This window comes from Fulmarus glacialis, unplaced genomic scaffold (assembly GCF_000690835.1).
Source record: "Fulmarus glacialis isolate BGI_N327 unplaced genomic scaffold, ASM69083v1 scaffold5972, whole genome shotgun sequence".
Classification (NCBI taxonomy): Eukaryota; Metazoa; Chordata; class Aves; order Procellariiformes; family Procellariidae; genus Fulmarus; species Fulmarus glacialis.
Genome location: NW_009199724.1, coordinates 17,171 through 44,731, shown reverse-complemented (window position 1 = coordinate 44,731; position 27,561 = coordinate 17,171). Strand labels below are relative to the sequence as shown.

At 45.9% G+C, this 27,561-nt stretch overlaps 1 protein-coding gene across 1 annotated transcript; it reads right to left on the bottom strand.

Annotated features, from left to right (window-relative positions):
- Positions 1-5,801: 5,801 nt before the first annotated feature.
- On the bottom strand, positions 5,802-27,011 carry CACNG4 (calcium channel, voltage-dependent, gamma subunit 4). The gene is given in 5 exon segments (XM_009573346.1): positions 5,802-6,133; positions 6,136-6,525; positions 7,365-7,505; positions 12,539-12,622; positions 26,873-27,011. Coding segments are annotated over 5 exon segments (879 nt in total). The 3' UTR covers positions 5,802-6,008.
- Positions 27,012-27,561: the final 550 nt, after the last annotated feature.

The window sequence follows — 27,561 nt, the reverse complement described above, 5'->3', positions numbered from 1 at the left end:
GCCCCCGGCACCCGCCGTGGCGAGAGCCAAAAGGCTCCTCTGCCCATGGGCTGAGCCTCTGTCCCCAGCCTGGGAATTTCTGTCCCAGTGTGGAGGTGAAGTTGCCCTCCCTGGGTGGGGGGGCTGGTGGGCATCGGACAAATGCAGAAGCAAAACTGATTTCTGGAGAAGCAAAGGACTAAAGGAAACCCCAAAGGTTGCCTGCGCATCCAGAAGACTGTGGTACATAATCCTCTAGGAGCGGTTCCTGCAGTCTCCCTGCATCAGCTGGCAAGTATTCACATTTAAAAATCAATATCACATGAAATATAAACAGACTATTAATGAGGACCTGTTGGGACGCAGGGAGGGTTGTAATTAGTTGCACTTCAGCAGCAGTGAGTGAGAGAGACACAGTTGTGTTTCTCTGCTGGAGAAAATGCTAAAGGAGGTGTCTCAAGACCAACTATTGCATTATTTTGTCCCTAGCAGAGGCGCTGGCTTGGCTTGCACTTGCACTTCTCCAGATTTCTTCCAGACCAGCCCCCATATTTACCACAACCAGATTAACCGAATCCTGTGGTTCCCCTCTTGCAGAACGATGTTCTGCAGAAGACCCTTCCCAGGTGGGAATAACCCAGAGCGGAGGAGATTGCGCCTGGTCTGCTCTCAGCTCAAGCACATTTTCAGCGAACAGCTTTCTTCAAATGGGAGCTCCTTAGCGATAGCTGAGCCCCTGACCCTGCGTTGCCCCGGCACGGTGAGACCACCCTGCCCGGGGTTGGCTCTGCAGAGCTGAAAGCCGGGAGTACCGCCAATGGCACCCTCCAAAAACTCCCTAATCCTGGGGCTGAAACCCTGCCGTCACTGAAGGCAAGAGCAAAACGTGTGTGTCCGTATTTTGCTTGGCTTTTTTTATTTCTTTAATAGACTCCCATGGGTATGAAGAAGGAGATACGACCCCCGGACGCAGCCCAGCCTCTTGGCAGCACGAGCCCCGCAGAGCCATCCCTGCCGCCGCCCGCGCGTCTGATCCGCAGCTTCGTTCTCTTAAAATACGGAGCGCCGTGCCGGGTGTGCCGTGTCGGTAAGCGATCCCCCGCGCCCTGGTGAAGCGAGGCGGCGGCGGCTGTAAGACGAGCCGTTTCGCAGACAGGTGCAGAGCGCTCCTCATTCCCTTTTATTTTCGGCACCTCCCATGTTTGTTAGTTTTCTTATTCGATGAAAATGCCACATTCTCCTCGCTGGACTCTTTTTCCACTTAAGGACCCTGTTTTTGCTTCCCCCTCAAACAACATCACTTTTTGATACATCCCTGTTCAGAGCAGGGCAGCCACAGCTCTCGGGGTCACTATTTACCCACAGTGAGAAGAGCCTTTATTTATTTTAGTTTCAGGGAACCAGCTTTGGGCTTGAGCTTTAAATGGCTTCGCTACCGGGTGTCGGAGGCATTTGAGAAGATGAATCCCCTGCCTCCCTCCAGCCGTGCCAATTGATCATACGTTCGGGGAGAGGCAGGCAGATAGAGATATGCAGGCGTTCTTCATCTTTAAAGATGATCTGGAGGCTTAGGAACCGGGAAGGTAAAGTTAAAAGAGGTATTTGAAGAAGAAATATTGTCTCTGATACAGGGATGGTTCGGGATGTCTGGGAGCGGCGAGAGGCTGCTGAACTGCCGACCTGTGTTCGGCGCCGCTCGGACCGTCGGGATTTCATGGTGGTGATCAGAGCAAGGCTTTCGTGGAGCTTCAGCACGTGGGGTCAAGCTTTCTCCAGGGAAAACGGACAAGAGCTGGGAGAGGAGGATGCTCGGAGGCAAATTCATGTGAAACCGCAAAAGGTGGAGGCAAAGCACAGGCTTGGGGCTACCACTTCGGAGGACGCTGGCTTCTTTTTGTTGGTGGTGATTTGCGGTGCCCCTGGCCGCTATACCTACCAGTCTCAAACCGGGTACCCAAACCAGAGGGTGTCTCATATGGGCCAAGTTTAAGCTGGAAATTGGAAGGTTTTTCTTGGTTTCCTACCCAAATTCCTGGAAATGTTGTGAAGATAGCTTGCCTTGGAGAATTCTTGGGCTGTGGGACCACAAGAATATTTTTTTTCTCTGATATATTGGCTTCTAGTGACATCCCCAGCTGCAATCAAAATAGGTAGAAATGGGAAAAAATAAACACAGAAATCTCAGCTCAGAGAATTTGGAAGTTAAAAATCTATATACCTTTCTCCACACAAAAATGAATACATTTAAAATGGTTTATTTAAAAAGTAAGGATTAAGTACATCATACATGGTTGGGATTATACCAGTAGAACTGAAGCACAGTGGAAATAACACTTCAGAACTGCAGACAGAAATGTAACCTCAAGGGACATGATAGATTAGCCCTTGTGGATATGTGATCCATACAGAAAGAAAATGAAATATAAAAATAGTTTGTTAGATGTAGGGGCATATGAAGTGATTTCTCCTTTTACTCCTATTCTGTATGAGGAACTAGGAAGAGAGAGCTGACCATATACCTGAAACTTGGTTTCTCAGAAAATTGAATCTGATCCAGTAGCATTTTTTTTAGGTCTGCTGTTACAGTATGTTATAGGGTAATACCAAAAGACCGATTATTGTTAATGATATGATGATGATATCTGCAGGCCTTGTTGAGAAATGGGGGCTAATTTGTGTTCAGTGCTGTTCAGGGAAACCAGAGAGATGTGGAAGAACAGATTTTTTTTTTTTTTTTTTTTTTTATTGCTGAGGTGTCTAGAACATGTTTTGTCAGTCTTTTCACAAATTGCAAAACTATCCTGAATGTATTTGGTTAGGAATGCTGCAAATTTTTCAGTTTTGTCAGAATCAGTCTTCCACAGGAAAAGACTGATTTTTGGAGGATTTTTTTTTTACTGGAATCATCAAATGAAACAACTTTTTTTTTTTTTTTTGCTTTGGTTGAACAAATTACTACGTTTCAATTTGACATAGACCGTGAGTTTTAAATCGCAGCCCCCATTCTCCCACAAGACGAAAGCTCTGGTCCCTGTTATCTCCCCGCGCCTCTGTTCCCTGTCCAGACCCCGTATCCCATGAGCATCCCACGAATAATTCCCCGCCCCAGCTCCATTTCTCAAAGGTGCCTGCTGGAGAAGGCGCGGATGCTCTGGCCCGGACCGAAGCAGGGCATCGCGCTCGGAGAGCTGCTCTGGGGGAGCAGGCTCTGGCAAAGAGGAACATCCCGAAACGCTCGGCAAGACTTTTTCTTGCTGACGTGGTGTAAAAATACTGCACGTGCCTCTGCAGTCCTGGGCTCTAGAAAAGCCTTAGACTTTGGCTGGAATCAGATGGTTGGTTTTAAACACATTCACTGGAGAATGACGATTAAAAGAACAAAACCAATGCGCAAAGCAAACCTCACACTGCCAACTTCCAGTTCAATGTACGTGAGTTTAGAAAAACAGCCTATATCTAACTCCTGGTTTTAAAGGGAATGGTTTTATTCTTAATTACAGTAAACACGGATGAGGACTTATTTCTAACTATTAGTTTATTAACACAGTGGGAAACAAATAGTTCTGGGAAATTGCACTTGAAAAATACATCAACTATAATTAGATGTAAATTAATTAGCACTTAGTATGACACACTAATGAGACAGAAGGTTTTTTTTTCATTGCAAACTTCTACTTCTATCATACCTAATCAAAGTATTGTAATATTACGAAGTCTCAAAAAGTAGGAAATAATTTATTGTTTGAAAGCATAAAGATTCTTGTAAAAAAAACCTTTCATCAAGAACTTTAATAATTTTAGAACTCTTTTATGTTGTCCTAGCCGAAAAGTAGGTAAAAAAGTTTTCTTGTCTGCCTCTGTTTGATTTTTTTTTTTTTAAAAAGCTTGTGTAACATCTTTCTCCATAGTGTGTTGATACAGAAAGTAGCACAACATTTTCTACTTTTAAATCGTTCCCATTGCTCCATTTGCTTTAGCTCTCAGAGTTCAGAGGTTTGAAAAAGGATCCCAGCAGAGTTTTAACCTCAACGGAAACTCTTAATAAGCAGGGATGAAGGCTCCGACCCATCTCCGCCAAAATAACGATGTTTTTCTGCCAGGCTGAGGGCTAGGCAGAGCTTAACAGCGACTAGGGGAAGACTTGCGCTTAAAATGGAGAATGGTGTCTTGGTTCTTGCAAGGAGAGAGGCTTAAGCAGGGTTTACCTGGGCGGGAGAGGGGGTTCAACTTGCTTTTCGGGATGTTAAGGCAGCTCCTCCGGGATTTCCCTGGAGGACTTGGTTCCACTAGCTGAAAGCCTCGTATCCAAAACACCACTGACACTGCGGCCATCGCAGGATAAATTAAGACTAAAGAGGTTTTAACAGTTTGGCTGAGATCTCCCACCCGTCAGTGAGCCAAGCTTTCCAAATCATGATTTTTTTTCTTGTCTCCACTTCTCTAGTCTTCTGGTAGCAAAGATTTTCTGGGCAAAGATGACAGGTGTATTCAAAGGAATCTACAGGAATTAGATGCTCCTCTCTCACTGCACCTAATTCATCCACGGGGACTCGGGCACCTCATTCTCATATGGCTTGGTCGAGTGGTCATTAAAATCAACATGACTACTATTAAATTAAACTATCTTTGAGTCAGGCCCTCGAGCTTTGAGATTCCAAGCCTAAATGTAAAAAACGAAAGCAGGAATTTAAAAGAAAAAAAATATTTCAGACTTTTTTTAGAAACATACAGAAGCAAAGAGTACAAATTAGTTCCCCCCTTCGGTGATGCATAGAGTTTTCTGTGGGCTCTCTGCACGTGAATAGATTCATCTTTACAAAATAAATTAAATTAGGTCGAACCATCATTCCCATCTCAAAGCAACTATACCTTGCACCATGCGGCACTTATTCATAATAAAAAGAATTTAATAAATATCTCATAAACGGTGATTATTTTTGTTCTATTTTAAAAAATACAAAGTTGTCATCCATTCTGTTAACACTCAGTTCCCATCGCTGCAGGAAGTTTTGCTAGTCCGAACGCATTAGCTTCTCATTTTCTTACGCACATTGCTTAGATATCTTAGTTTCCAGTAGCGTTAGTGTTGCACTTGTGAAGCAGTAAGGAAAACAGGAATGCAGTCGCAGGGAACCGGCGGCTTCGCCCGCGCCGGCCACCCCGGCTCAGCTCTGCTTCTCGCTCTTGCTATAAGTAGTCTATAGGGGCTCCTGACAGACAGCACTCAGCACCTTGCCGGATCAGGCACTAGGGCTAGTCGAAATAAGAATTCAAGTTTTCTAAATGTTAGGCAAGAAATGATATTTGCAGATATGCTCAAGTCCCACCTACTTTAATCCTGCCCTTTCTAGGTGTTTCAAGAGGCACCCACCCTCTTCTCCCCCACCTGCACTGCCCCGAGGGACGCCTTACACCCAGAAATGGGAGACCCCCTTACCACCCCATCAGGGAGTCTGTAGCTCAGTACACGGGTGCTCTGTGGTTTCAGTAGCACAGGTCAGTTTTAGAAAGTGTTGCCTTCAAAAATATTTTTTCTTTTTTCTTTTTTTTTTTTTTTTTTTGAAAGAGGCAAAGCTTATGCTGCGTCAAAGGAAAGTGGCTCACTTGATGAGTAGTTTGTATTCATCCTTGGGCTTGGTTATAAATCATATTTGCAAGTTTGTATTAAGGGATCTCAATATTAGAAAAAAAAAAAGTTGTACAACAATTTTTCTGTAATCCTTTAAAACACACTGGTGGCAAAGTCCTTTGCAGTTTCTCCAAAACTTTGTACACACTACAAAAGTGCAGGAACATGAACTGCCTTCATCTCGTGACACCAAGAACTGAAAGAAACAAACTCCAAATAGCTTCAAAAAAAGCTACGAGCGTGTAATATCTTTATGTTGGTCCAGAGGATCTCCACTCGCTACCTCAACACATGCCACAATTAAAGAGGTGAGAGGGTATTTTAACATCGCTCCTTCTCTTTCACGACAGATCCATTCTGTTTCGATATTTCTTCAGAAAGCGCGAGGAAGGAGGGTACTTCAAACAGGCGTCGTTCTCCTGTTGACCATGTTGACATGGAGTCCTTCCTTGAATTCCTTCTGAAGGAAGTTGTGAACCTGCAGAAAACTGGCTTCTTGGTCTGCGTTGTAGCTGGCAGCCGTTGAAGAGTGTACATGGAAATTTCGTTCATGGGAATGGTGCTTGCTATCTTCATGCCAACCGGAGAAATGTCTCTAGATGGAGAAGGCTCTGTAGATCGAGAACTGGATCTGGATCTCCGCCTCCTGTACCTATAACTTGGCATCCTGGCGTAAGGAGAACTGGAAGAAGTCTTAAGGAATTCCCTCTTGGTCTTAAACCTCAGCTCTTTGTTCTTCTCAATATAAATGTTCACAGCCAGAACACCTATGGTTTCAGCCACAATGAAGGACAAGGCTCCAAAATAAAAAGACCAACCATAGTTGTAATGGTTCTTTTTGTCCTCATCACGCTTGTCACTTGGGTCACCTGCATTGCTTGATATGTAGACAATGATCCCTATGATATTACTTAGTCCTAGAGAGAAAAAAACGTAAGTCAGCGGTTATGTGGCTGGGAGGATAAAATTCAAGGCACGTTACTGTCTGGACCTGAATGGTTCAAAGATTATAAGTAGGAAATTTTATTACATTTATTTACTCTTTCATTTATCTCAAGATTTCATTTATTCTTGAAAAACAAAGAATAGATCCACATCTGGGTCACATATGCTTGCAGGGATCCCAAAATATTCAGCGGGCTTTGTTCCCATCTCTTCTTCGGCATGGTGGGCAAGAAGTAGCATATGGGAGCTTCCTAATATTGTTAGTGGGATTCTAACATTCAGATTAATAATAAAAATACATATTGAGCTCAGGGCTACGGCTGTTCACCTTGATCAAGATAAGCTCTCTTCCACCTTGCTGAATTTTCATCTAAATGCAGCATGCTTAATCTGAGCTTCAGGGAAAGCTGTTAACAATGTGGCTGACTCTCTCAGATGTTTCTAGTGTAAAAAACGGGCTCACCTATCATCGGTGAATTTTTTCTGCTATCATATAAAAGAAAAGAAAAAGGCCCTGGATGTAAGACAGACCTGATTCATCTAATGTTTAATACATTTTAAATAGCGTAAAACGTGCTTGTTACTGACTTGAGCTTCCTTTTTCAGGAAACCTAAAAGCTTTTCTAGAATATACTGGTTGTAGAACTTCAAAAACCTATTTTTGCCTTAAGAAATTTGCCTAGTGTGATGTTGCTAGTGCCCTCGATCCAGGAAAGGGGTAGAGGGAGAGAACTGCCAACAAGCTTTTCCACAGTCCTTTTCAGTTTAAAAAGGCAGCACTTCTTACAGACTCAATTGAAGGAGAACATACCTGCTGCAACAAAGAGAATCCCAGCGCTGAGAATAATGTTGTTTTTGCTGTTGTAAATCCTTCCTGCTCCGACACAGAGTCCTCCCAGCAACAGCAATATTGTGCTTAGGATGGGGAACACACTGGAGGCACGGACAATGCCTGGAGGGGAGAGAGGTGGAAAACCAAGACAGACAGTAATCATTTCAGATGCCTCCTCGGGTGCAAGCGTGGAGATTGCAAAGTCTCAAACCCCCTGGCTTTTGCTGGAATTATCACTGATTCTGCATTTCTGGGCACGTTTTTGGGAGGCGAGGCCACGGGTAAGTGGCCAATGTGGCACAGACACTCTCAACTGAGTAGCTTAAATCTTTTGAGCTTTCTCCTAGAAAGTCCAGCGTTATCACCATTATCCGATGCCACCACGTACAGAACATTTCTGGCAAAGCATGAGGTAAGTGACAGTCAGGGCCAGCGTCGCGCAGGGAGCGGCCGTGAAAAATTCATGAACCCTACAACGTCTGGGGATGGCTCGAGCCGATGGACCTCTTCCTTGACACGTGCACAGGGTGAGCAAATTACAGCTCTTGAAGTCTGCAGCATTCGTGTTGCCAGCGAGCACGCGAAGATCCCCTTTTTCTTTTGTTGAATATTAAAGACACTGAAACCCTTCAGATTTCTAAGGAAGAAGTTTTAACAAGTGTGTCTCAGATGTTTGTGTTTAGTTTCCTGACAGCTAGAGTCATGTAAAATTCCGTATGCTTCAGTCCATTCACCAGCATGGGCTATAAAATCCCCGGAAAAAAAATTTAAAACACGACTTCAAACCAGCTTTAAAGTCGGGTCACTACAAGACTAGGCAGCAATCGAAAGGGAAGCGGCAGGGAGGGAACAAAAGGGCTGAGAAAAAATAAACAGGCAGAAGAAGCAGAAGTCTGTATTGTAAAAACCAAAGGGGTAAAACCTGGCAGGCGTTCCCGAAAGGCAGAGCGAGAACCGAGTTACGTTGTTATAGGGAGAGGGATTTTTTGGAGAAGGGGAGATAAGGTGCTGAGTACCGCTGCGGAAAACAGGATTGCCCCAAAGCGGGGGCCACGGAAAGGCAAAGGCGCGGAGGGGAGTCCCGGCAGGGTGAGTGGGTGCCGGGGCGTGGGGATGCCCAAGGTGGGTGGGGGTCAGAGGCCGCTGTCACAGAGGGGTGGAAACCCTGCAGCGCAGCGGGAGGACGCGGGGACCCCCAGGGCTGGGTGCAGGGAGAGGAGAAAACGGCCATCTGCACCAGTCTGCTGCTGCGGTGCCGTTAGCCATGCGGTCTCTCCCGGGTGCCATCTTCCCGGCCGACACGCACAGCGAGCGGCGCCCGTTTCCCGAGGAGAAACAGCCAGATGTCACAGCTGATGTTTTCTCATTTTACTTTTGATGGCCGTGGCGTTCCCAGTTTCGTGAATTCCTTCCTAACGATTCCCCCGGTAACTGGTGGCAAAACTCCCACTGACTGCAAGAGGGACGGGGCTGGGCGTTTCATAAGAGCATTGCTTGTGTGTGCGCTGCAAAGCCCGCAGGAGCCCCAGTTACGGGCCCAGCCCTCATTAGGATGCCGCAAACAAAACAAAAAAGACGGTCCCTGCCTGGGAAGCTTATGCCTCTATCGATCTGCAACTGCGAGAAAAGTCCGTCTCCTACCAAAACTGGCAACGTTGCTGTACGGGTCTTTTACAGACGCGGCATTTTCTAACAGGATCTAAACCCAATTCAGTCGGATGCATTACCATTCCGACAGTGTCTTGCAATAACTGGCAAATCCAAGTAATGAGGGTGTAAGGTCTCTAATCAAAGCCTGTTGAGTGCTGAGAGCCCATTTTGTTGTCCTGGGTGTATCGCTGCGTGTCTGGTACGAGGTAACAGGGCTTTGACTTTGGGTCAGGTTTTAGAGTCAATTATTAGAAAAATATTCAATGGCAGGCTCTGCGCTGCTGCTGAAGGCACCCCAAGTCACTGTCTGTCTGTCAGTGTCCTGACAAAAGGACTTAAAATCTACCGTGGCCCACCCGTTCCGGTTGTTGTTTTCTATATTTTATGTTCATGTTGTTTATAATGATTTCAGTCAAAACAAAGAGCTTTCCTAAAATGCTTCAGTTGATATCATCAGAAGGAACTTGCCAGACATGCCAAATATAGGGGGTGGGTTGTTCTACTTGTAGCAATAATCTCCAGAGATAATTTTTCTATAGTAGGTAATTAATGTGAAGAGAAACAAAACACACAGTGTTCTCTTCCTGTAAAACTCTACAGTATATTTTTTCCTACGATGTGTACTTTTAGCTCTGAAATTTAAAAGGGAGCTCATAGGTACCATGTAGAATTTACATATGTCTCCTGATACTGGTAATAAAATGACAGCACATCAAAAAACATTAAGGCAATCTGGTTTTTCCTTTCTCCCCTGCTTTTTTTTTTTTCCTTGTTTACCGTCCTGTCTATTTGCGTCGGCTGTTCTGCACCGCTATGCCTTGTGACACCTCCTTCGGTGAAGCGCCGCAGCGTGCCGTGCAGCTCCCACGGGGCTGCGAGCCCTGGCGCTCTGCTGTGCTTTTATTCTCCTCCGAAAGGCGGGAGCCAAGCAAACGGCTTTAAAAAGGGGATGCGATAGCAGGGAAGAAATGCATGAAAGTTTAGAGGTGCCCCTGAAAGGGGTCCCCAGTCCCCCTCCTCATGGCTGCGCTTTTGCAGGGCAGCAGAGCCCTGACATCCTCGCACGCGCAGCGAGGATGAGTAGGGCTGGAATCCCCTCTTCTGCAAAGGGAGAGGTGCATGTGCGTCGTGCAATGCTGGATCGGAGCAGCTTGGTTTCGGTGTACCTGCAGAAATGCAGGAGAGGAGGGGAGCGGAGCACACGTGTGCGGCCGGGCGATGCAGGCGGCAGCCCTGGGGACTGCAGGGGCTTTCGGTGCACGGCAGCGATACCTCCGGCACTTGCTGGGGCTCCGCGCAGACATGTGAAGGGGATTTTTTTTTTTTTTTTAGACACACAGATTGGCGCGTGTTGTCACAGGGAAGGTTCAATAGGAGGGGTCTTGTCTGAGCTCCTTTGCACGTGTCAGTTGTCACTGTGGCTTGGTTTTGCAGGGAGCAGCCTGAATGCCGAAGGGCAAAATCCAAGCTCCTGCTCCTACCCACACCCCGGACCAAAGTCCCTTAAAATCAGTCATTTTTTCACTGATTTCAATAGGGTTTTGAACTAGGGCTCAATTCTGCTAGCACCATAATCTGAAGCCTATACGAGACTGGTAACTGTGGAGCAGGCTGAGGCCCCTTACGCTGCTCGTTCAGGGGCACGGATGCACACAGCGTTGGTGCCTTTGTCTAAGCAAGACAGGAAAAATAAGGGTTACCCCCCAGATGGCCCTCCAGGTGACTTGTGCCAAGAAATGGCTAAAAAGCACGGTGAGTGATACAGAGACAGCAGCTTGCAAAGGGCAAAAATGGGACGGAAGGTCTCCCGTCTCCTTTGAAACAAGATGCAAATATCCTCTTGTCTGTGTCTAGTTAGACAATGATTTGGTTCCTGTTACATACACGTATGAGCTCATCGCTTCTGGATTTAGGTACATAACCTTTCGGTAATCTCTAAATCAACCGTATGCATTTTAAGTGGAGCTGCAGTTCTGCAGTTTTTCTTGTAAGAGTTAAGGCAGAGGAGTCCTGTTACCCGTGCAGACTACGCGAGGACGAGCTCTCCTCCGCGGGGGGAGCAGCTGAAACCTGATTTTGCAGAAGACATGAAGGGTTGTACCAACTTGTTTTTAAGGTCTCTACTTAGTCACTTAGGAAAACAGGTTTTAGGAACATCCATCACAAGTACACTTACAAACAATTTACCTATCTCATATCTTACTGCGACTGTTTTTCCCAGTTTTCCCTTTTCTGCAAATAACGGTGGCATAATACACTTCTATCAAGATGCTACTTAATTCCTCTTTCCTTTACAGCCCTTTTACTACTGATGTTTCTTTCCTAAAGCTGACTTGGCATCAATTTGACATTAGTTCCAAGGCTTTGTATGAAACATAACTGCAGCCGTGCTCACACTCTGCCTTCGCCTGAGCCCTGAACTCCGGTCGCCCAAGCGCTGAGACTGATCTGAATTGACAAGAGTAAAGATGAAAAAAAATCTGGGTTTTCTGGTAAAGCATACTTTTTGGAGATTTTTCTTTTTTCTTCTTGTCTTAGCAACCAGAAGCTGTTTCCCGCAGGTGAGCAGAAGGGCAGAGTGGTTCTCGAGGTGATGTTTCAGGTAATTAATAGCAGTGTAACTGAGGAGTGTTTTGCCTTGCTGGGTGTATCAGCCAGCAGCGTCATTCATTGCTCCCTTGTGAGCTGCAGTTTCTTTCTCTGGTAAAGGGCATTGCTTTCAGCTTGGCTGGTCAACTCTTCTGGTCAAAAGGAACAACTAGGCAAGGCCTCCTCTGGGGAGGGGGAAATCTAACTCAAACTTTGCAGGATTTATGAAGATTTCCTATCAGCTGAGCAAATGGTCATCCGGAGGAAGATGAAACCATTGCCCTTGTCTCAAGCACCAGGTTGGTGGATGAAATGACTTCGGGGGGGGATTACACACCAGCACAGAGCAGCAATGGCTGGCTGTCCAGGCAGGGAAGCCACAGCCCATGTTCATGCTGAGATTTTGCTGTCAGCTGCAGAAATTTCAGCTTCCTTCCTACCATGCAGTAATTTCACTGCGGGGGGAGGCGGCTCAGCAGCTGCGAAGGATGAGGCTTGCGTAAGGGTTGGGTTTAAGCATTAGGGTTGGGCTGGAACCTCACTCCTCAAACCTCTCTCTGTATGCTAATCAGATAAATACTCCCTCTGTAAAATATCCTTGCCGATCTGGGAATGATAGCTGTAGCTTTCATTTGAAAAATTTCCATATAATTTTTAGAGAATGGGCACCACAATCGTGTGCGTTCCCCTGGCTGAAGGAAACCCGTGAAATGGGGGTCCCCGAGGGTCACGGTTGTGTCAGCTGCAGTGTGAACTGGACGTACATCAGCACTGCTCTCTGCCACCCAGTTTGGGCCAGTCTCTTGCAATGAGTAAGACTTGGGTTGGACTCTACAGAAGAGAAACCCAGGAAAGTCTCTCTGGGTTTAACATGTCTGTTAATCCTGTGTATTAGGTATTACTTTTCAACTTACGGAGAAGGTATTCTGAGCTGTCATGGTCATAGTCATTGTCCTCAGGGAAGTGGTTGATTCGGAAGCAATGTCCTTTGTAGATTCCTGAATGAAAAAGCAAACATAAGACATAAACAACAGAACCAGGTAAATGCGCTTCTGCCAGCTCTGCTTTATTTCCTTTTCCTCCCAGGTTGTATAAGTAAACTATTCTCCTCTAGGTTAGTCACTGATTTTTTCAAGAAACCATCTCTAAGGTCACGAATTTTGGGCAGATTGGGCTGAAGCCTAGCTGAAGGAAGGGAGAGCCAGGACGCCTGGGCTCTTTTCTTCAGTCTGCCACTAATACAATTCTCTTGAGTTTTTTAATCTCTCTGTGCTTTACTTTATCAGCGCCGTGCTTATCTTACAAGCATACTGAGTTTGCAAAGCTTCTTTTTGTTCCTGGAGTGGCTGTCACTCTGGGTCCCTCTCCACGGCTGGGGCTCCACAGCAAAGCCCAGCGCCAGCCTAGCACCCACCACCCCTCCTGTCTCGTCCCAGGGAAGCGCCGGTTTCCCTTATCAGAGCTGGTAAACGTTGAACTGTCTGAGGCCTCTTCAATTACTCTCTAGGCTTGGAAAACAAGTCCATAAATCTCTCCCTGCTGCAATTTAAACCCATATGTCCCCCTCAAGGTTGGCTCAGCTTTTAATGGCGTGTTTGTTTAGTTAACTGGGAGCCTGCGCAGTAAGTCAGGGCACGAGCGTGCACTCCTGATACCTGAAGGAACAACGCCGGAGTTGGCCGGATGGACCCCTCACTCGACTGATGAAGTTCAGCACTTTGTCCATCTGGGTAAAGCTTTACATTAGTTTTTGGTATTATTTTCTATCACGGTTATCCATAGCCACATCCAGGCATAGCTGCCCTTGGGTAGCTGAGACCGCTGTGGCAGAGCGAGCTGCACGGGGACCTCTCCCCGGAGAGCTACTGCAGGGGTGAAGCCCCGAGGTGTGATTCTGCCTTGGGGCTTTCATTATTCATTCTCCATATGGAACATACATCACCCAGGATGAGTTATCCTCTGCACAGGAGTTTCGGTGCTTACAGCTCGAGCTAGCAGACGGATTTAAAAACCATCAGTTAATACTACTTTAACAGAAGCACAGCTGCAGTCTGTAGGGTATAAATGTGGATTTATTTCACTACCTATTACCAATGATTACAAAGCTCTCAAAAGAATTACCAATCCAGAGGATTTCGATTGCACCCTGTGAGTGTCAACTGCAGGTTTGCTACTACAGCGCATTTAATTCTTCCGGTAAATGATGTATCTGCTCTAATTGCGGTAACGGCTCAGGCTTTCTCTGCGCGGCACTTCAAAGGCTGTGAACAAGCAGTAAGTGGCTCACGTCACATCTGGAAGTGACACGCCTGTCCTGTCTGCCAGGCGGACGAGAGCACTTCAGCTGGGACTGCTCCTGCTGAGCATGTTTGCCTGTACATCCCCCTGCCATCAGCTGGTTTGTTGCTCCTGATGGCTCTCCAGCAAGGCAATCCAAAATTCAGATTTTAAGGATCCCAGTACTTATTTTTACGGCAGTTCACGCAATGAAACTAAATCTCTCCCAGCGTAACAGGGCCTCTGAGACTGGACGGTCATTTCTTTGAGTCTCTTCATTGTGGTGCGCCAATTTAGAGGGAATATATTCAGAGTATGATTTTTTCTCTCTCCTATTCATTAAGGAAAAAATCAAAATAATCTTCTCACTCTAATTTCCTATAGAAATAGTCTTTTCAATAACTCTGTGCTTGTGTGTGTATAGGTGGGGCTGTCTCTCAGTCTGTATGTACTTCTCCAATAACTTCAAGGTAGTTGGTTGAATTTATCCAGAGCTGATAGACAAGCAGAAGTATCACAGGTAACCAAACCCCCACAACTTCCGTGCAAACAGGTGGATGCACAGAGGAGAGAGCTCTGTCCACCGAAGGCTGCTTTGTGAACTTGGAGAACAGGTTTGATGAGGAGTGGCTGAGGGAACTTGTTTAGCCTGGAGAAGAAGAGGCTGAGGGGAGACCTCATCGCGCTCTACAACTACCTGAAAGGAGGTTGGAGCGAGGTGGGGGTTGGTCTCTTCTCCCAAGTAACAAGCGACAGGACGAGAGGAAATGGCCTCAAGTTGCGCCAAGGGAGGTTTAGACTGGACATTAGGAACAACTTCTTTACTGAAAGAGTGGTCAGGCCTTGGAACAGGCTGCCCAGGGAAGTGGTGGAGTCACCATCCCTGGAAGTATTTCAAAGACGTGTAGATGAGGCGCTTAGGGACATGGTTTAGTGGGCATGGTGGTGTTGGGTTGATGGTTGGACTTGATGACCTTAGAGGTCTTTTCCAACCTTAATGATTCTATAATTCTATGATTCTATGACATGGGCAACAGCCCAAATAAATGTCCCACTTCCAGAAACTCAATTAAGAGACAAGAAGTCTGCAAGACTGAAATGTTCCCCACGCCTCTTGTGTTTGCAGCATTGATGGATTGATGGAGAGTTTTGGCCTCTGTAAAATGGCCTCACGTTATTAGACTTCTGAATGAAATGGGCCCCTTAGCAGAACTCTCTCTTACGCGGAGGCCATGAAGCCATCCCTTCCACCGCAGGACTGAAACACATCAGCAGGACAGGATGGGTTGGTATTAGCGGTGCTGGGCTTTTCCTCTTTTATGGTTGGAGACCTTCATTTCCTTGTGCTTATATCTGGAGCCTGTCACATGAAAGAGTATTATCAAGTCTAGCAGAGGGGAAAAAAGAGGATAATTAGCCCCAGACAGAAAGTTCTAGACAAGCTTGAGAGTTCCCTTCTATTTCCAGTTCTTAGGGATACTGAGATTGGTCATTCTGGCCAACTTTTTATAGAAATAGCAAATGGCTGTGAAATTTGGACCGGTATCAAAGCCTGGGAATCCCAAATATTCTTCCCAGTATTTTTGCCGTAGTTCAGATCACAGATATTGGTTCAGGGTCCTCTCTAGTGTCTATGCTATTTGATAGCTAATAACAGCAACAGATTGGATAATTTCTTCCCGTAAACTTAACAGGTGTCATATAACTCAGCAGCAGCTTATTAAACTCTCAGTGAGGCGTGAAGTTGCTATCAAGAAGTCTGGTGATCTACAGGGTATTGAGGGCTCTTTTAATCCACAATGTATCTGAAACAAAGTTTTGCTAAGAAATGTAACAACACTTTTTTTTCATAATGATGGACTTTGAAATTCAGATTTGGGAAAAATGAAAACTAGCTGGGAGGAAGCTACTGAAGCAGTGGTCAGCTTTAAAAGCACAACAGCAGAGTCTGACTTGTACTTAAACACAAAAAATAAAAAGAAAACAAAGCCGAGATTTGGTGAAATACCTGGCTCCATGCCCTAGCATATAAAGCAATGCAAAAGAATGAAAGCCATGAAACAGAAGAGGAAAAAGAAACACCTCAATTAAATTCAGTAACAACTATCCTACAGCATCTGCACAAGGCCTGAACTCCTTGAAGGTCTTCTCAAAGGCTTCACAGAGGATGCCTTGAAGAAATGTGTAGACTGGTCCACGCTCAGTAAGGCACGCATGGGCTGTTTTCCACACCAGGATGTGATGTGGAAGAGGTATTTTTTTTCTTTTCTTGAGTATGAGGATACAGTCCCTTATATACTTTGGAGAGGCAGCTGGAATATTTAACTTCTACTTCTGTACCCACTAGAGAGAGATAAATAAACTGCAATCACTGCCTAACAGATACTAAAATATTGAGAAGCACTTCTGGATACCTCTTGAGAGTAAGATATACTATCCCACTGAGATGCTGTAAGTATCACTCCTTTCTTTGAATGATTACTGATATGTTTTAAACGATGCTTTTAGAAATACAAATATTATAATGCATTTTTTCCTCATAATAATAACTTTGTTCTGAATTTGGAGCCAGGACTTCAGGATCTGGGTTAATGACAATGAAGAGGCAAATTTTCTGAAGTGTTGCTGACGGTGTAAGAAAATTTTTTTTTTTCCCACTGGTTGCATCGTACATAGCTGGCATTTAAAAACTAAAAATTGTTCGGGACTCGGTTTTACTCTGTGTTCAAGGGCTTCTCCGACAAGGTTAGTACTTCCCAATCTCACTAAGTGTTGTTCTGATAACTATAATTAGAGTGTGATGTACTCAGATAATGTGATAAGGGAGGGAATTGTAGTGCCCAAGTGAAGATTAAACTTTGTTTTGGGGTTTGAGATCTCAAAGTACATAGAGTTTTCAACAGTAAATCAAAGTAGTGATCCCAAATTCTGATGACATACTACCTTCTCCTTGCTCTTTCTCAAATAGTCCTTTAATGATCCTGCCTATACCATTGCAGAATTGTTCACTGGGGTTTTATTTTTTGATGACTGAGAGCGAAGGTTAATGGTGTAGGATGCAAATGCTTATTAACTTTGTTTGTGGCCGTGTATTACATGATCACGTTGGTTTTGGCCATACCATCAGCCATGTCTTTGAAACAGCCATTTCCCGGTGTTAGTATTTATCAATGACAACGTTCTTCCCTGATGCCCTGGAAGTGTTTGCACAAATCAGCACTGGAAGGTAGAGCACTTAAATGTCTGACAACATTTGCCAGGGCAGGCTGTACTTCTGTTTTCTCCTCCCCCCTAATCCTGAAAACCATATACAACAAGATCTTTCCATAACATTAGCGGTCGGTTGTCATTTAAAATAGGTTTCCACCATGCAAGACGCTAGCAGCTTTGCAGCAGAGGACTTTGGCTGCGGGGTACTTCTGTCAATAGCAATTTTTGTCTCCTTCTGAGCACGAGCTTACGGGAGGCGATATCCGATAGCAGTGGGAGACACATGAGGATAGATGGGTCAAGCTGCTGCCTCCTCCATCAACAGCTTCAGCAGAGCTATTGCTCGATTAACTATTTCATCTTCCAGCCCTCTCACCTGCCCTTGTTGGTGAGACTATGCAGTAAAACATCGGTTTTGGGACTTGGTTGAGAAGCCTTTCTTGTTTCCTTATGGGACACCAGACATTTGCGACCTCCTTGGATCAAACCCTCCCCTGCCAACACGCCACATTCTTGTAGCTCTTGAGCAGCTACAGATACTTGGTGCGCACACACGCGCACTATTAATAGAGTTAACAGGGTTTTCTCCCGAGGGGGGTTATATTGATGGAATGAGTGCTATGAATGTCAGCTGCAGAAGGGGTCGCGTGGCTACAGCAATCACCTGCGGGCAGGTAAATACACCCCATAATTGTCCAGCCTAAAATCCCACTAAGCAGCTGATTTCTTTCTGGCAGATGTGGGTCTGCTGGGGTGGTTTGAAGACGTAGAAGGAAACGATTTTCAAGATCATTTGACAGCAAGTGCTTGCAGATACAGGGAATACAAGCTGCAAAGAGCTGACTGTATATTAAAAATGAGGCAATTAGTAAGGAACCATGGGAAATTTGGCCCGGTGGTTCTGCTTGTTGCATCTATTCCGTGATTAAATGCTGTGCCTCAGCTCCAGAGCCAACCGTTAGCCTGATTTACTGCAACACTGGAATAGCTGAATGTTTATGTGACAAGTTTTCTGAATACATCAGCCCGGAGAAGGCTGACTGACAGATAACATCACAGACAACAAGAAAAGCACGACATGCAAAGTGCGGCTGTTGTAACAGAAGTTGCCTGAACACAGTGTCCATCCAAGCATGCCGTGTGGGACTGGGTTTCCTTAATGCCATGGCTTTGCACTTCCCTCGGACAACAGTGGAGAACCTCTATTTATGGTGAGTGAGAGTGTGACAGCGCTGGGCTCTGCCAGGGGAGAAGAGAAACGGTTACATCTTTTTTTTCCTTAGGAAGGTTTCTCTGCTGACAAGTTCTGAAATCCTTTGCTGCGTGATTTGAGCAATAGTGAGCAAAGGAGAGCAGACATGCCAAAAAATGTTCCTCGCCATAAAATTTATAGCACGGAGTCTATTTGTGCACTGGGTTCATTGCTTTGATTTTCCAGCAGTACAACTCCCCTGTCTCACTGGATTGATACACAACAGCGAGTACAGCTGCCGAGTTAACTTTCTTTTCTCTTCATTTCTCTCATCATAAAACAACACTTGAAAAGAGGAATGGGTGGTGCATCTCCTTTTACTTTCAAAACCTGTTTTGTGGTGCTGGTGGTCAAACAGGGACTATTATCTCCACTCAGGCCACAAAGAACAGCATTAGATATTTTTCTGTAACTTAGCACTTTCTACGTTGAATTGTCCCGAGTTCGATTATTTGTCTCCTGCTGTTAGCTCACCGGTTTGTTCACAGGCCTGTCCTTAAGTTACTGGAATGAGCACAGATCCTGTGAGCCTCTGCCAGAGGACGTTTAATGCTGTCATTATAAAAGAAATCATGCAGTATCGATGCAGGTTGTGTGCAAAACACACCCCATGTGAATTTACTACCCCACGTTGCCGCTGTAACGCCGCCTTCACCACCACGGAGGATGGAGCCAGCAGAGAAAGAAGCCTCGGGAGGTTAAATACACATTTATTGGGTGTCTGCCTTTGAGAAAAGTTTGGCTGTTGTGAGAGCCTGGCGAAGCTGGAAACTTCAAAGCACAGGTTGTTTTTGAGACAGATGCTGTCTGACACCCCCTGAGTCCTGCCAGTCCAGGAAATATTTGTCCACACGACGGTTTGAATTTTTGTTTCATCCTGAAGGTGAATTTGATGAAGAGCACTGCTAGTACCTGGGGTTGTTGTCATACTTTTGCCAAGGTAGGTCTTGTTTTCAGAAAATGCTTAGGAGCTAAAAGGATCAGTCCATTCCCATCGCCCATAACTGTGGGCGAGCAGGGTGCCATAAGCCAGCTGGCCAGCACTAGCCGTCCGTGCGAGTCACGGTCAGGCTACAGCACATTCAGCTCAGCTGAATTTGTCCTGAATCTTAACCATGTTTCTCTACAGGTGTTGAGACAGTGAAATAATAATCTTCTGTTTTTCCTCATGGAAGTCCTTTCCTTCTTTCTCTATTTTTCACCCCGTAACTCAGAATTCACTTGTTTCTCATTGCGGGGAGCTGAACTGCCAACGTAAGGGCCAGATTCTGATTTCAGTGCAGTGGACTCAAATCTGTCTCACCCAGTAACAGTGATATCAGAATCTGGTCTTCTCCCTTTGTTTGCTCCCCCTCTGCTTCGTGGGCAAAAAGAAAATGATTTTAAAATGTTCAAATGTATGAAATTTGCCCCACTTTCTTCCTTAGGAGCTGTCAGCTCTAACAAACCCTTTGGGTTCTTCTTTTGATCTATTTTCAATTGTCTGGTGGGCAAAGCAAAACTCCTCCTCGAGTCTCTTATTTTCTTATCTTCTGCTTTGACATGAATTTCCCCCTTTTCCCGTCCTCCCCCTCCGCTGCCTACAGATCCTCTGCTGCTCGGAGTTTTTCATCAGACCCCTCGGTGCCACGTGAAGAACTACCGGACGCTTTTGCTGCCTGCTCCATCTTGCTCCTCTTTAACGTTTTTAAACGCAAACCACCTTCCCAGTGTGTTTAACACCTCGCGAGGGCTCAGACCGCCCCGGCGGCAGCGGCGCTGGAGGAGACGCGTACCGAGGAGCTCGCAGCTGCTTCTGCCCACGCACTTGCAGATGAGCTGGGGTTGGCAGGGGACCGTGCTCCGCTCTCACCCCGGCCGTTATTCTTAGCGCTTGCCATTCCCCTCAAGTCTGGCAAAAGCACGTTTTCCCTAGGAACAGGTCTCAGTTTATCTTGTCATTTGACATGCTCAGTCCTACCATTAACCTCGCTCCGCTTCTTCTCTTACCTTCGTATAGTAGTTAATGCTCCCTCCTGTATTTATCATAGACTTCCTATAAGAGAAGAGACTGTCTTATACCACCACTCTCTAGCATTTACTCTAGGATATTATAACCTGCTTTCCCCAACTTGCCTGCACTGTGGCCGTGTCTGACCTGATTGCCTTTTGCCGTCTGCAGCCCCTCCTTGGCGCTCCTCTACAAAGCCCTCTCTGTTGGAAGCAGAGGCGCTCACAGCTCCTCCCTTCTCCGTATCCCCACAGAACAAAGGTTGTGTTGCTCTATTCCTTGCGTTGCTTTCTTCTACAGTAGTCTCAGGCTCAGTGGAGCTCATGCTCCACGTTGCAGAACAGCCACCTCCACCGACCTGAGTGCCAATTTCACAAATAGCGACTGGCGAGGTTCCCGCTTGGGCAGTTTGACCTTCATGTCACGACCCATCCTCTTCTCTTCTAACACTCTTGAGTTTCCCGTGGCCCAGATGTGGTGCCTTAGCTGATCTCCTCCAGATACCAGGGGATGCTCACCGTTGCCTGAAGAAGTTAGCCACACAGGAGAGATGTATCTGAAGAAATCTGCTGTTGGGCGGTGACTTCTAGTTCTGGCTTGAACAATTTTACTCTTTGAGCAATATTATTTTGGCATGCTGCAACACCTGAACGCTGTTTTGTACAGCCTGGTAAAGCATCTCCAGATTCTGGATCACCTACACCAGAAGGCATCCAGGGAAATGCCTACAGAGGCTCAGTCGGTTTTAATTCACGTGGATATACACAACCTCAGCAGCCGGCCTTCTGTTTTCAGCTGGGCAAACATCATCAAAGATGTTGTGCGTTTGCGTAAGAAATGAACAGATGCAGAAAAGATGCTTTGCCAAAGACGACTTTAAAATTCTATGACAGCCTTTTGTTCCATTAGAAGATTTTACTTGAGACCTTGAGTGATGTTAGAAAATCCGTGGCAGCGAAACTCATTTCCCGAAGATTCACCTCACCTGCACATCTGGGAGCTAATAAAACACATCACAGTGTCTGGCTGCCGTCCTTTGAATTCTCTTCAGTCATTACAAAACTGCTGCCAAAAGTACTAAGTGTCCTTGTGCTACCACAGTGAATACCAATGGCATCAGGGAAATGTAGGCCAGCAGCAAAGGAGGTAAGAGTTGGTTGTATGTTACATGTTGTTTTGAGCTACTTAATTTCCATTTTCTTCCAATGTTCCTCTCACAAACCAGCATTTTGGCCACAGAAGTCATGATTGAGGTTATTCAGCAATGCTCCTATCCCTTTCCCAGCCACCTTTCCTTAGCCAAACAGCAGATAAAATAGGGTGCTGCGTTATTCCACCACCACGGCTCAGGCACCCCCCCAGCCCCTCCGGGCGTTGCTGACGGTCTTCTTACCGCCGTTTGCAGTTTGCTCCTTATTAACCACCTCCTCTTGTGCTGCTGCTTGGATGGCAAAGTGGGGGGAAATTTCAGGGGACTTCTGTGGCTTATTTTAGTCTTTTTTGTGGCTCCTTTTTATGGAGCTTATTGAGGGAATGACTCTGTGTTTTCTAGGAAGAAACACTGACGTACTTCCAGCCCTGATGTTCGGTTTGCATTTTGTAAATCATCCGCACAGGGCAAGAGGGGCAATTCCTCAACCTGGGTATGACATGATTTTTTTGAGGCAATGTTGGTGATGCTGCTTGAGGAACATTTTCAAGGCAGAGCTAAGTTAGCCCTGCCACGGCGAGCGTTCCCATGCCTGGCTCAGTCCCAAGAGACTGTCAACGTTTCTAGTTGTCATGGGGTTGTTAACTCACTTTTCTGTGTCTGCTTTTCTATCTACCACCACGGCCCACACTTGCTGTGTTCTGCCTTCACACCTCATCTCGTCCTGCATCTCATGCTGCAGTCCTTTATCCCGGCAGCCCAGAAGTTTGTCTCACCACTCATTTCCATACTTTGCTCTGCTGCCACTTTGCCAAAGCTGTTCCTGGATAGGTGATATAATCGTCCTCGTCCTTTTAAAATGAATTTGGAGCTTGGATAGAAACCTCCATTACAGTTCTGTAGTTGGCTTTTCTACCTTAGCTAAAATTGGTCTAACACTTGAGCAGTTGGTGTCGGCTTCTTAGGTGAGCATCTTCACGCACCAGAGCTTTGAACTGAAAGTCATTCTCCAATGAGTTTCCAGCTCTTACTTACATTCTGGTCCAAAATGCCCTAATTTTACAAGGTAGTTTAGTAACCAGCAGTGCTTTTGGCACACTGTGTCAGAGACTAACTTGTTATTCACAACTGTAACTACCCAGTGGCCATCATCGCTCCAACATCTCAGAGGGCAGTGGGAAGTAACCTGTGGTGGCCGGTATGCTAGCCAGGATTCTGGTATATCTTGATTTGGACCAAAATCCACTTTTTCATCCCCAATATTCTTGACCCTGACATACATTCACCGGTACAAAGGCTGCTCATTCAGGCAGATTGCTGCCAGTCCATCAATCATTATGAGAGGGCTGAAATGCCAAATTTTACCGGATGCAATTCTGAGAACAGAGAGTCATTTTGTCTGATGAAGCGTTCATATGCTGCAAAATGACAAATCGTGTTTATTTTCACATTGTCAAACTGTGCTTTTTTCCTTTGTTGGCACAATTGGAATCAAGTTTCCCTTAAGGGATAGTTTGGTTTTTATCCATCTGGTTTCTCTTACTTCAGTAAGTCATCAGTTCTCCCTCATTAACATGGTGATCAACCAGGGCTTGATGGTTTCACCTCTTACGATCACAGCATGTCTATAAAGCCTGTATGATGGCTCGTCACTACCTGGGGGAGGAAATTTAAGGAAATGGACATTCACATCTCTTCAAAGTCCCTACTGAGTTTATAATTTGAGACGTAGTCATGGTCACGTCTGGGGAACAAATACTGTTCTTGAACTAGATGAAACATACCCAGTACAATGTGTGATGCTTTGCCCCTTGTATCTTCTGCCATTTCAACTTTCACACGTGCAGATTGAGCTATTGCCTTCTCATTCTTAGTTTCTACTTTTAGACCCTTTTAAACTGCCATTTTTTCAGGTTCCCGAAACATCCTCATGTCACAACAGGCAAGGTTTGCAGTTGTCATACAGCAGTCTAAAATTTAAGAAACAACTCTCCAAAATGAGGACCCAGGTGATCCTTGGGGATGATTGGGGTAACATGCACAGGATGCACCCAGTGTCGTCTTCTGTAACGGAAAAACCCTCCAGACCTAGTCAGTAGAAAAATGGTTCATATTATTGATACTCCTTGTGAGATCTCTTCGTGTAGCAGAAGCTTACAAGGCATCATGTAATTACCTCTCCGCATAAAATGAATTATTGTCTGCTCTAATAGCAGGGAACGTCTCTAACCTGACATCTAGAACTGAACTCTTGCTTTACAAACCTTCTTTTGGCTCATTCATGCACCACAAAGTTTTTTTTTATGAAAAAAAAGCTGGAAAGTAGTGATATAGGAGCTCACTAGTTAACCGATTAGGAACATGCAGGATATTTGGACACTCCTGGAATCTTGTAATGATTCCATGTCTCCTCAATCCATGGTGATTCATCATAAGATGATGGCATTTAGAAAAATAGTTGGATATTGAAGAAGCAATAGGGGAATTTCACTCCATAAATCATCTTAATCGAAGGGAATGCTTGCAGTATGACTGTCTTCATAATGCAGTGACCTTCAGTTGGATCTGCATTCATTTTGGAGCATGTCTTCCTCATTTCTATGCCAGCTTGTTGAGTTATACATAGAAGCTAAACCTCTAGAGATTGATCATACACAATCAGTGATGCGGGACTGAAACAAGGCAGATGACAACGGGGAATCTAAAGGTTAAGAGAAAGGGGTGTAACTGCCAAACCCCACCAATGGCTGGATTTGGGAAATGCAAGTTTCAAAAATCTTCTGCATGATGTATTAGTGGAAAAGACACTCCACTAGGAGAGATCAGTGCGGTGCATCCAAGGGACAGTGTTGTCCAGTTGAATACTCAGGGCTAACGTCTAACCTTGGGAACAAATAACAGAGCTGCTGGTTAGAAAGAATAGGTTCCAGTGTGAAAAAATGAAAGGAACAAAAATATTTTGCTACTGAAGAAAATATAAAGGAAACATGAAGGACTTCAGCTTGAATTAGAGTTATTACTGATGTCGTTATTCCTGATTCCCAGTAGTAAGGGCAACCCGTAAGGTGCCGTACCCCCACGGAGGGTGGGTGCTGGCAGGCTCGGGTGTCTCGGGCATTTGGTGGTAGAGGGTGCCTGGGCAGCCAGGACGGTGTGTCCCTGCATGGCCAGTCTCCTGGAGGAGATGGGACAGCCTGGTCTCACTGGGGCACGCTGAGAGGGGGAGGAAGCAGAGAGCAACGTAAAAAAGGAGGAGGAAAAGGAGCGCTTCGGGGCAGAGCGGGGAGGAACGGGAGGTTCGCAGGGGAGGAGGAAAGGAAGCTTGGAAGAAAGTGGGAGGGAGAGAGAGCTGAGGAGGAAGAGGAGGAGACGGGAAGGGTGGGCGGTGGGTGGCCGGAGGCGAGGAGACGGCCTAGGAGGAGAGCAGGAGCTTGGCAGATTGGTGGTGCCTGCGGAGACGGGGACCAGATGGCGACCTGGGTCCTCCCTGAGCGGCTCTGCCTGCATCCACAGCCCTGCCCGGCCAAACGTCGGTGCTCGTCCTGCTGGCAGAAGGCGAGGGGATGCACAAAGCCACTGCCTGATGAAAATTAAGAGCCTGAAACTTATAATTCCCAGGACTGCTTTAAATTATTACAGTTAACAAATGACCTAATACATAAAAATGGAGACGGCTACCGAATAGATCTGTTTAAATGAACACATGCAGAAGAGATTTCATTTGGCTCTTGCACCTGAAACTTTCTATTTCCTAATGCAAACTAAGCAGTGACAAATAAAAATGAGACTGCACTAGCAGCATGACCTCTTTAAGCTTTAATTATTCATTAGAACTGTTTTCTTCTCTGCTGAGATTCAGAGCAACACATTTAAGCGGGTTCCTCTCAGGTTTATGGAAGATGTAACTTCCTTGTTACACCAGCTAATAAATACAACTAAGCACAATGGCCCAACAATATTTGTAGAAACAGCATTTGGAGAAATGTGTTTAATGAGTCAGAAGTGACTTAATCTAGTCAGTCTTGAAAAGCAAAGCATATCATGCAAAATTACAATGCACTAAAGCACAGATTCATAAATATTTTATTGTCAAGATTTCTGAGTTTACTTTCTTCTCTCTTTCAGCATTTCAGAATTGCATTTTACTAAGAAATGCCTCTACCTGCATGAGGGAAGGATAATGGTGGTGGTAGCTTTGGGCAAACCAATCTGGGATCTCAGACTTGGATTTAAACAATGTATCTGAGAGTCCCAGCCCTTAGCAGAACCAGGCACATCTTCCATTGTAACCCGAAATGCGTATTGCTTTTTGCTGTCCTAGGATGGCATGGAAGTGACCGGCAAGGTTTACAGCTGGGAGGGGAAAACCAAGAAATTTTCCTTTTGCTGGGAAGACTGGACAAAAGGCAGGTGCCCCCCTGCCCGGCTGCACAGGTTTTTGTGCCTTTGACTCCCCCACAGCCCTCCCGCTTCAGTCCTTCACCTCTCTCCCTGCCCTTGTATAACAGCAACTCAGGGACCATATTTCCTCTCCGGTTTTGAAAGCAGGAGAGGACCAGTTTGTCACCACCTTGGCGAGACCTCCCGAGAGGTACGCAGCTCGGGAGGCAGGCAGCAGCTCCGACCGCCCGGGAACGGTGCCATGCACAAGGGGAGATTTACAGCTCCTCTCCCCTTCAAAGACTTCAGCTGGCGTGATGCAGAGCTGACAGCTCCTCGTTTCCAGGTATTACAAATTCCTCTTCCTCCACAAGAGCCTGCACAGGCTGTCTGGGGTCCCACACGCTGAACCCCCCCAGGGCAGCATCCCTGCGATGGTCCTGGCAGACGGGCGCAGGCAGCCGAAGGGCAGCTTTCCAAAACCCGCTTCTCTTAACGGGGCCGCGCTCTGGTACTTACTCAATCTTTACAACTCAGTGATATGCTGCCAATATATTTTTGCCAAGGAGACAAAAATACGTCTCTTCTTCCTACTCCCTCAGCCTATGAAAAAATCTCAGTGTGCAAGGAGACTCTGTGTGTGTGTGTGTGTATACGTGTGTGTATTTGGGGGGAAAAAATAGAGTTTCTGTTAATTTATTTTCCAGTTGAAAGTATGCCTTGTAGCCAGGGAAGAACTGTTTCCACCGTGTATAAATTTGGGTAGAAAAGCCTTACTTTGTGCTGAGCAGAAATGGCAGCGTGTGCAGTGGGAATTGGGAGCAAATCCTTTCACTGCTCCGTGTCCCAGGTTCTCCTCTCTAGCACGGAGGCACGATGGCTTATAAATAATTTCTCTCCTCAATAAGCTCTTGAGAAAGTTTTCCTACTGACTATAGATCACTCATGCTCCGTAGACTGGATTCACCGGGTTATGTGCCAGCAAATACCTACTGGAGAGTGAGGATCTGCCACGTCATTTAACTCCAACAGTGCTGCGAGGGAAGCGCCAGCATCCGCGGGGGATGCACCGATGCATGCCCGCTCTGCTATGACTCTATCCGGAGGACCCCTAAATGTGATGTCCATCCCTCGGGATGAGCACAGCCCGAAACACCAGCCCTGTGGGTTTGCAAAGCTGAGGTCTGATACCAGCCCGCTCATGATTAGGGTCCAGCTCCCGAGGTCAGCTCTCGGTGTCATTTATTGTCCAGGGCATTGGGGTTTGTAGGCTGAGTTTCTACTTTTTAGGCTTGGCAACACCTAAACCCCTCCCTGGAGCTGCTCCTAAATGTTCTCGAGTAGGAGAGCCATACCCTCGTGAGATGTAAATGCTTTTCCGCAGGAGCTCCACATGCCTCAGGCGATCTTAGCTGATGCGTCCTGCTAACCGGCGAATACTCGATATGCCAGGTGTACTTTCATTGACTCCTGAGGGGCTCCAGCAGAGATACTGTCATCCCCTTAAAGGTCTTTTTTGTTGAATTTTTTTTTCCTAACAGCGCTCTCATGAGTGGGAATCCAGGAGCTGGTTTTCCCGCACCACCGACTCCTTTTTCTTCTCCAAGAAGTGCAACATACTTTCTCCCCGTGAAGCAAATGAGGAGCCTGAACACAATGATTTGGATCGTGACTTCAA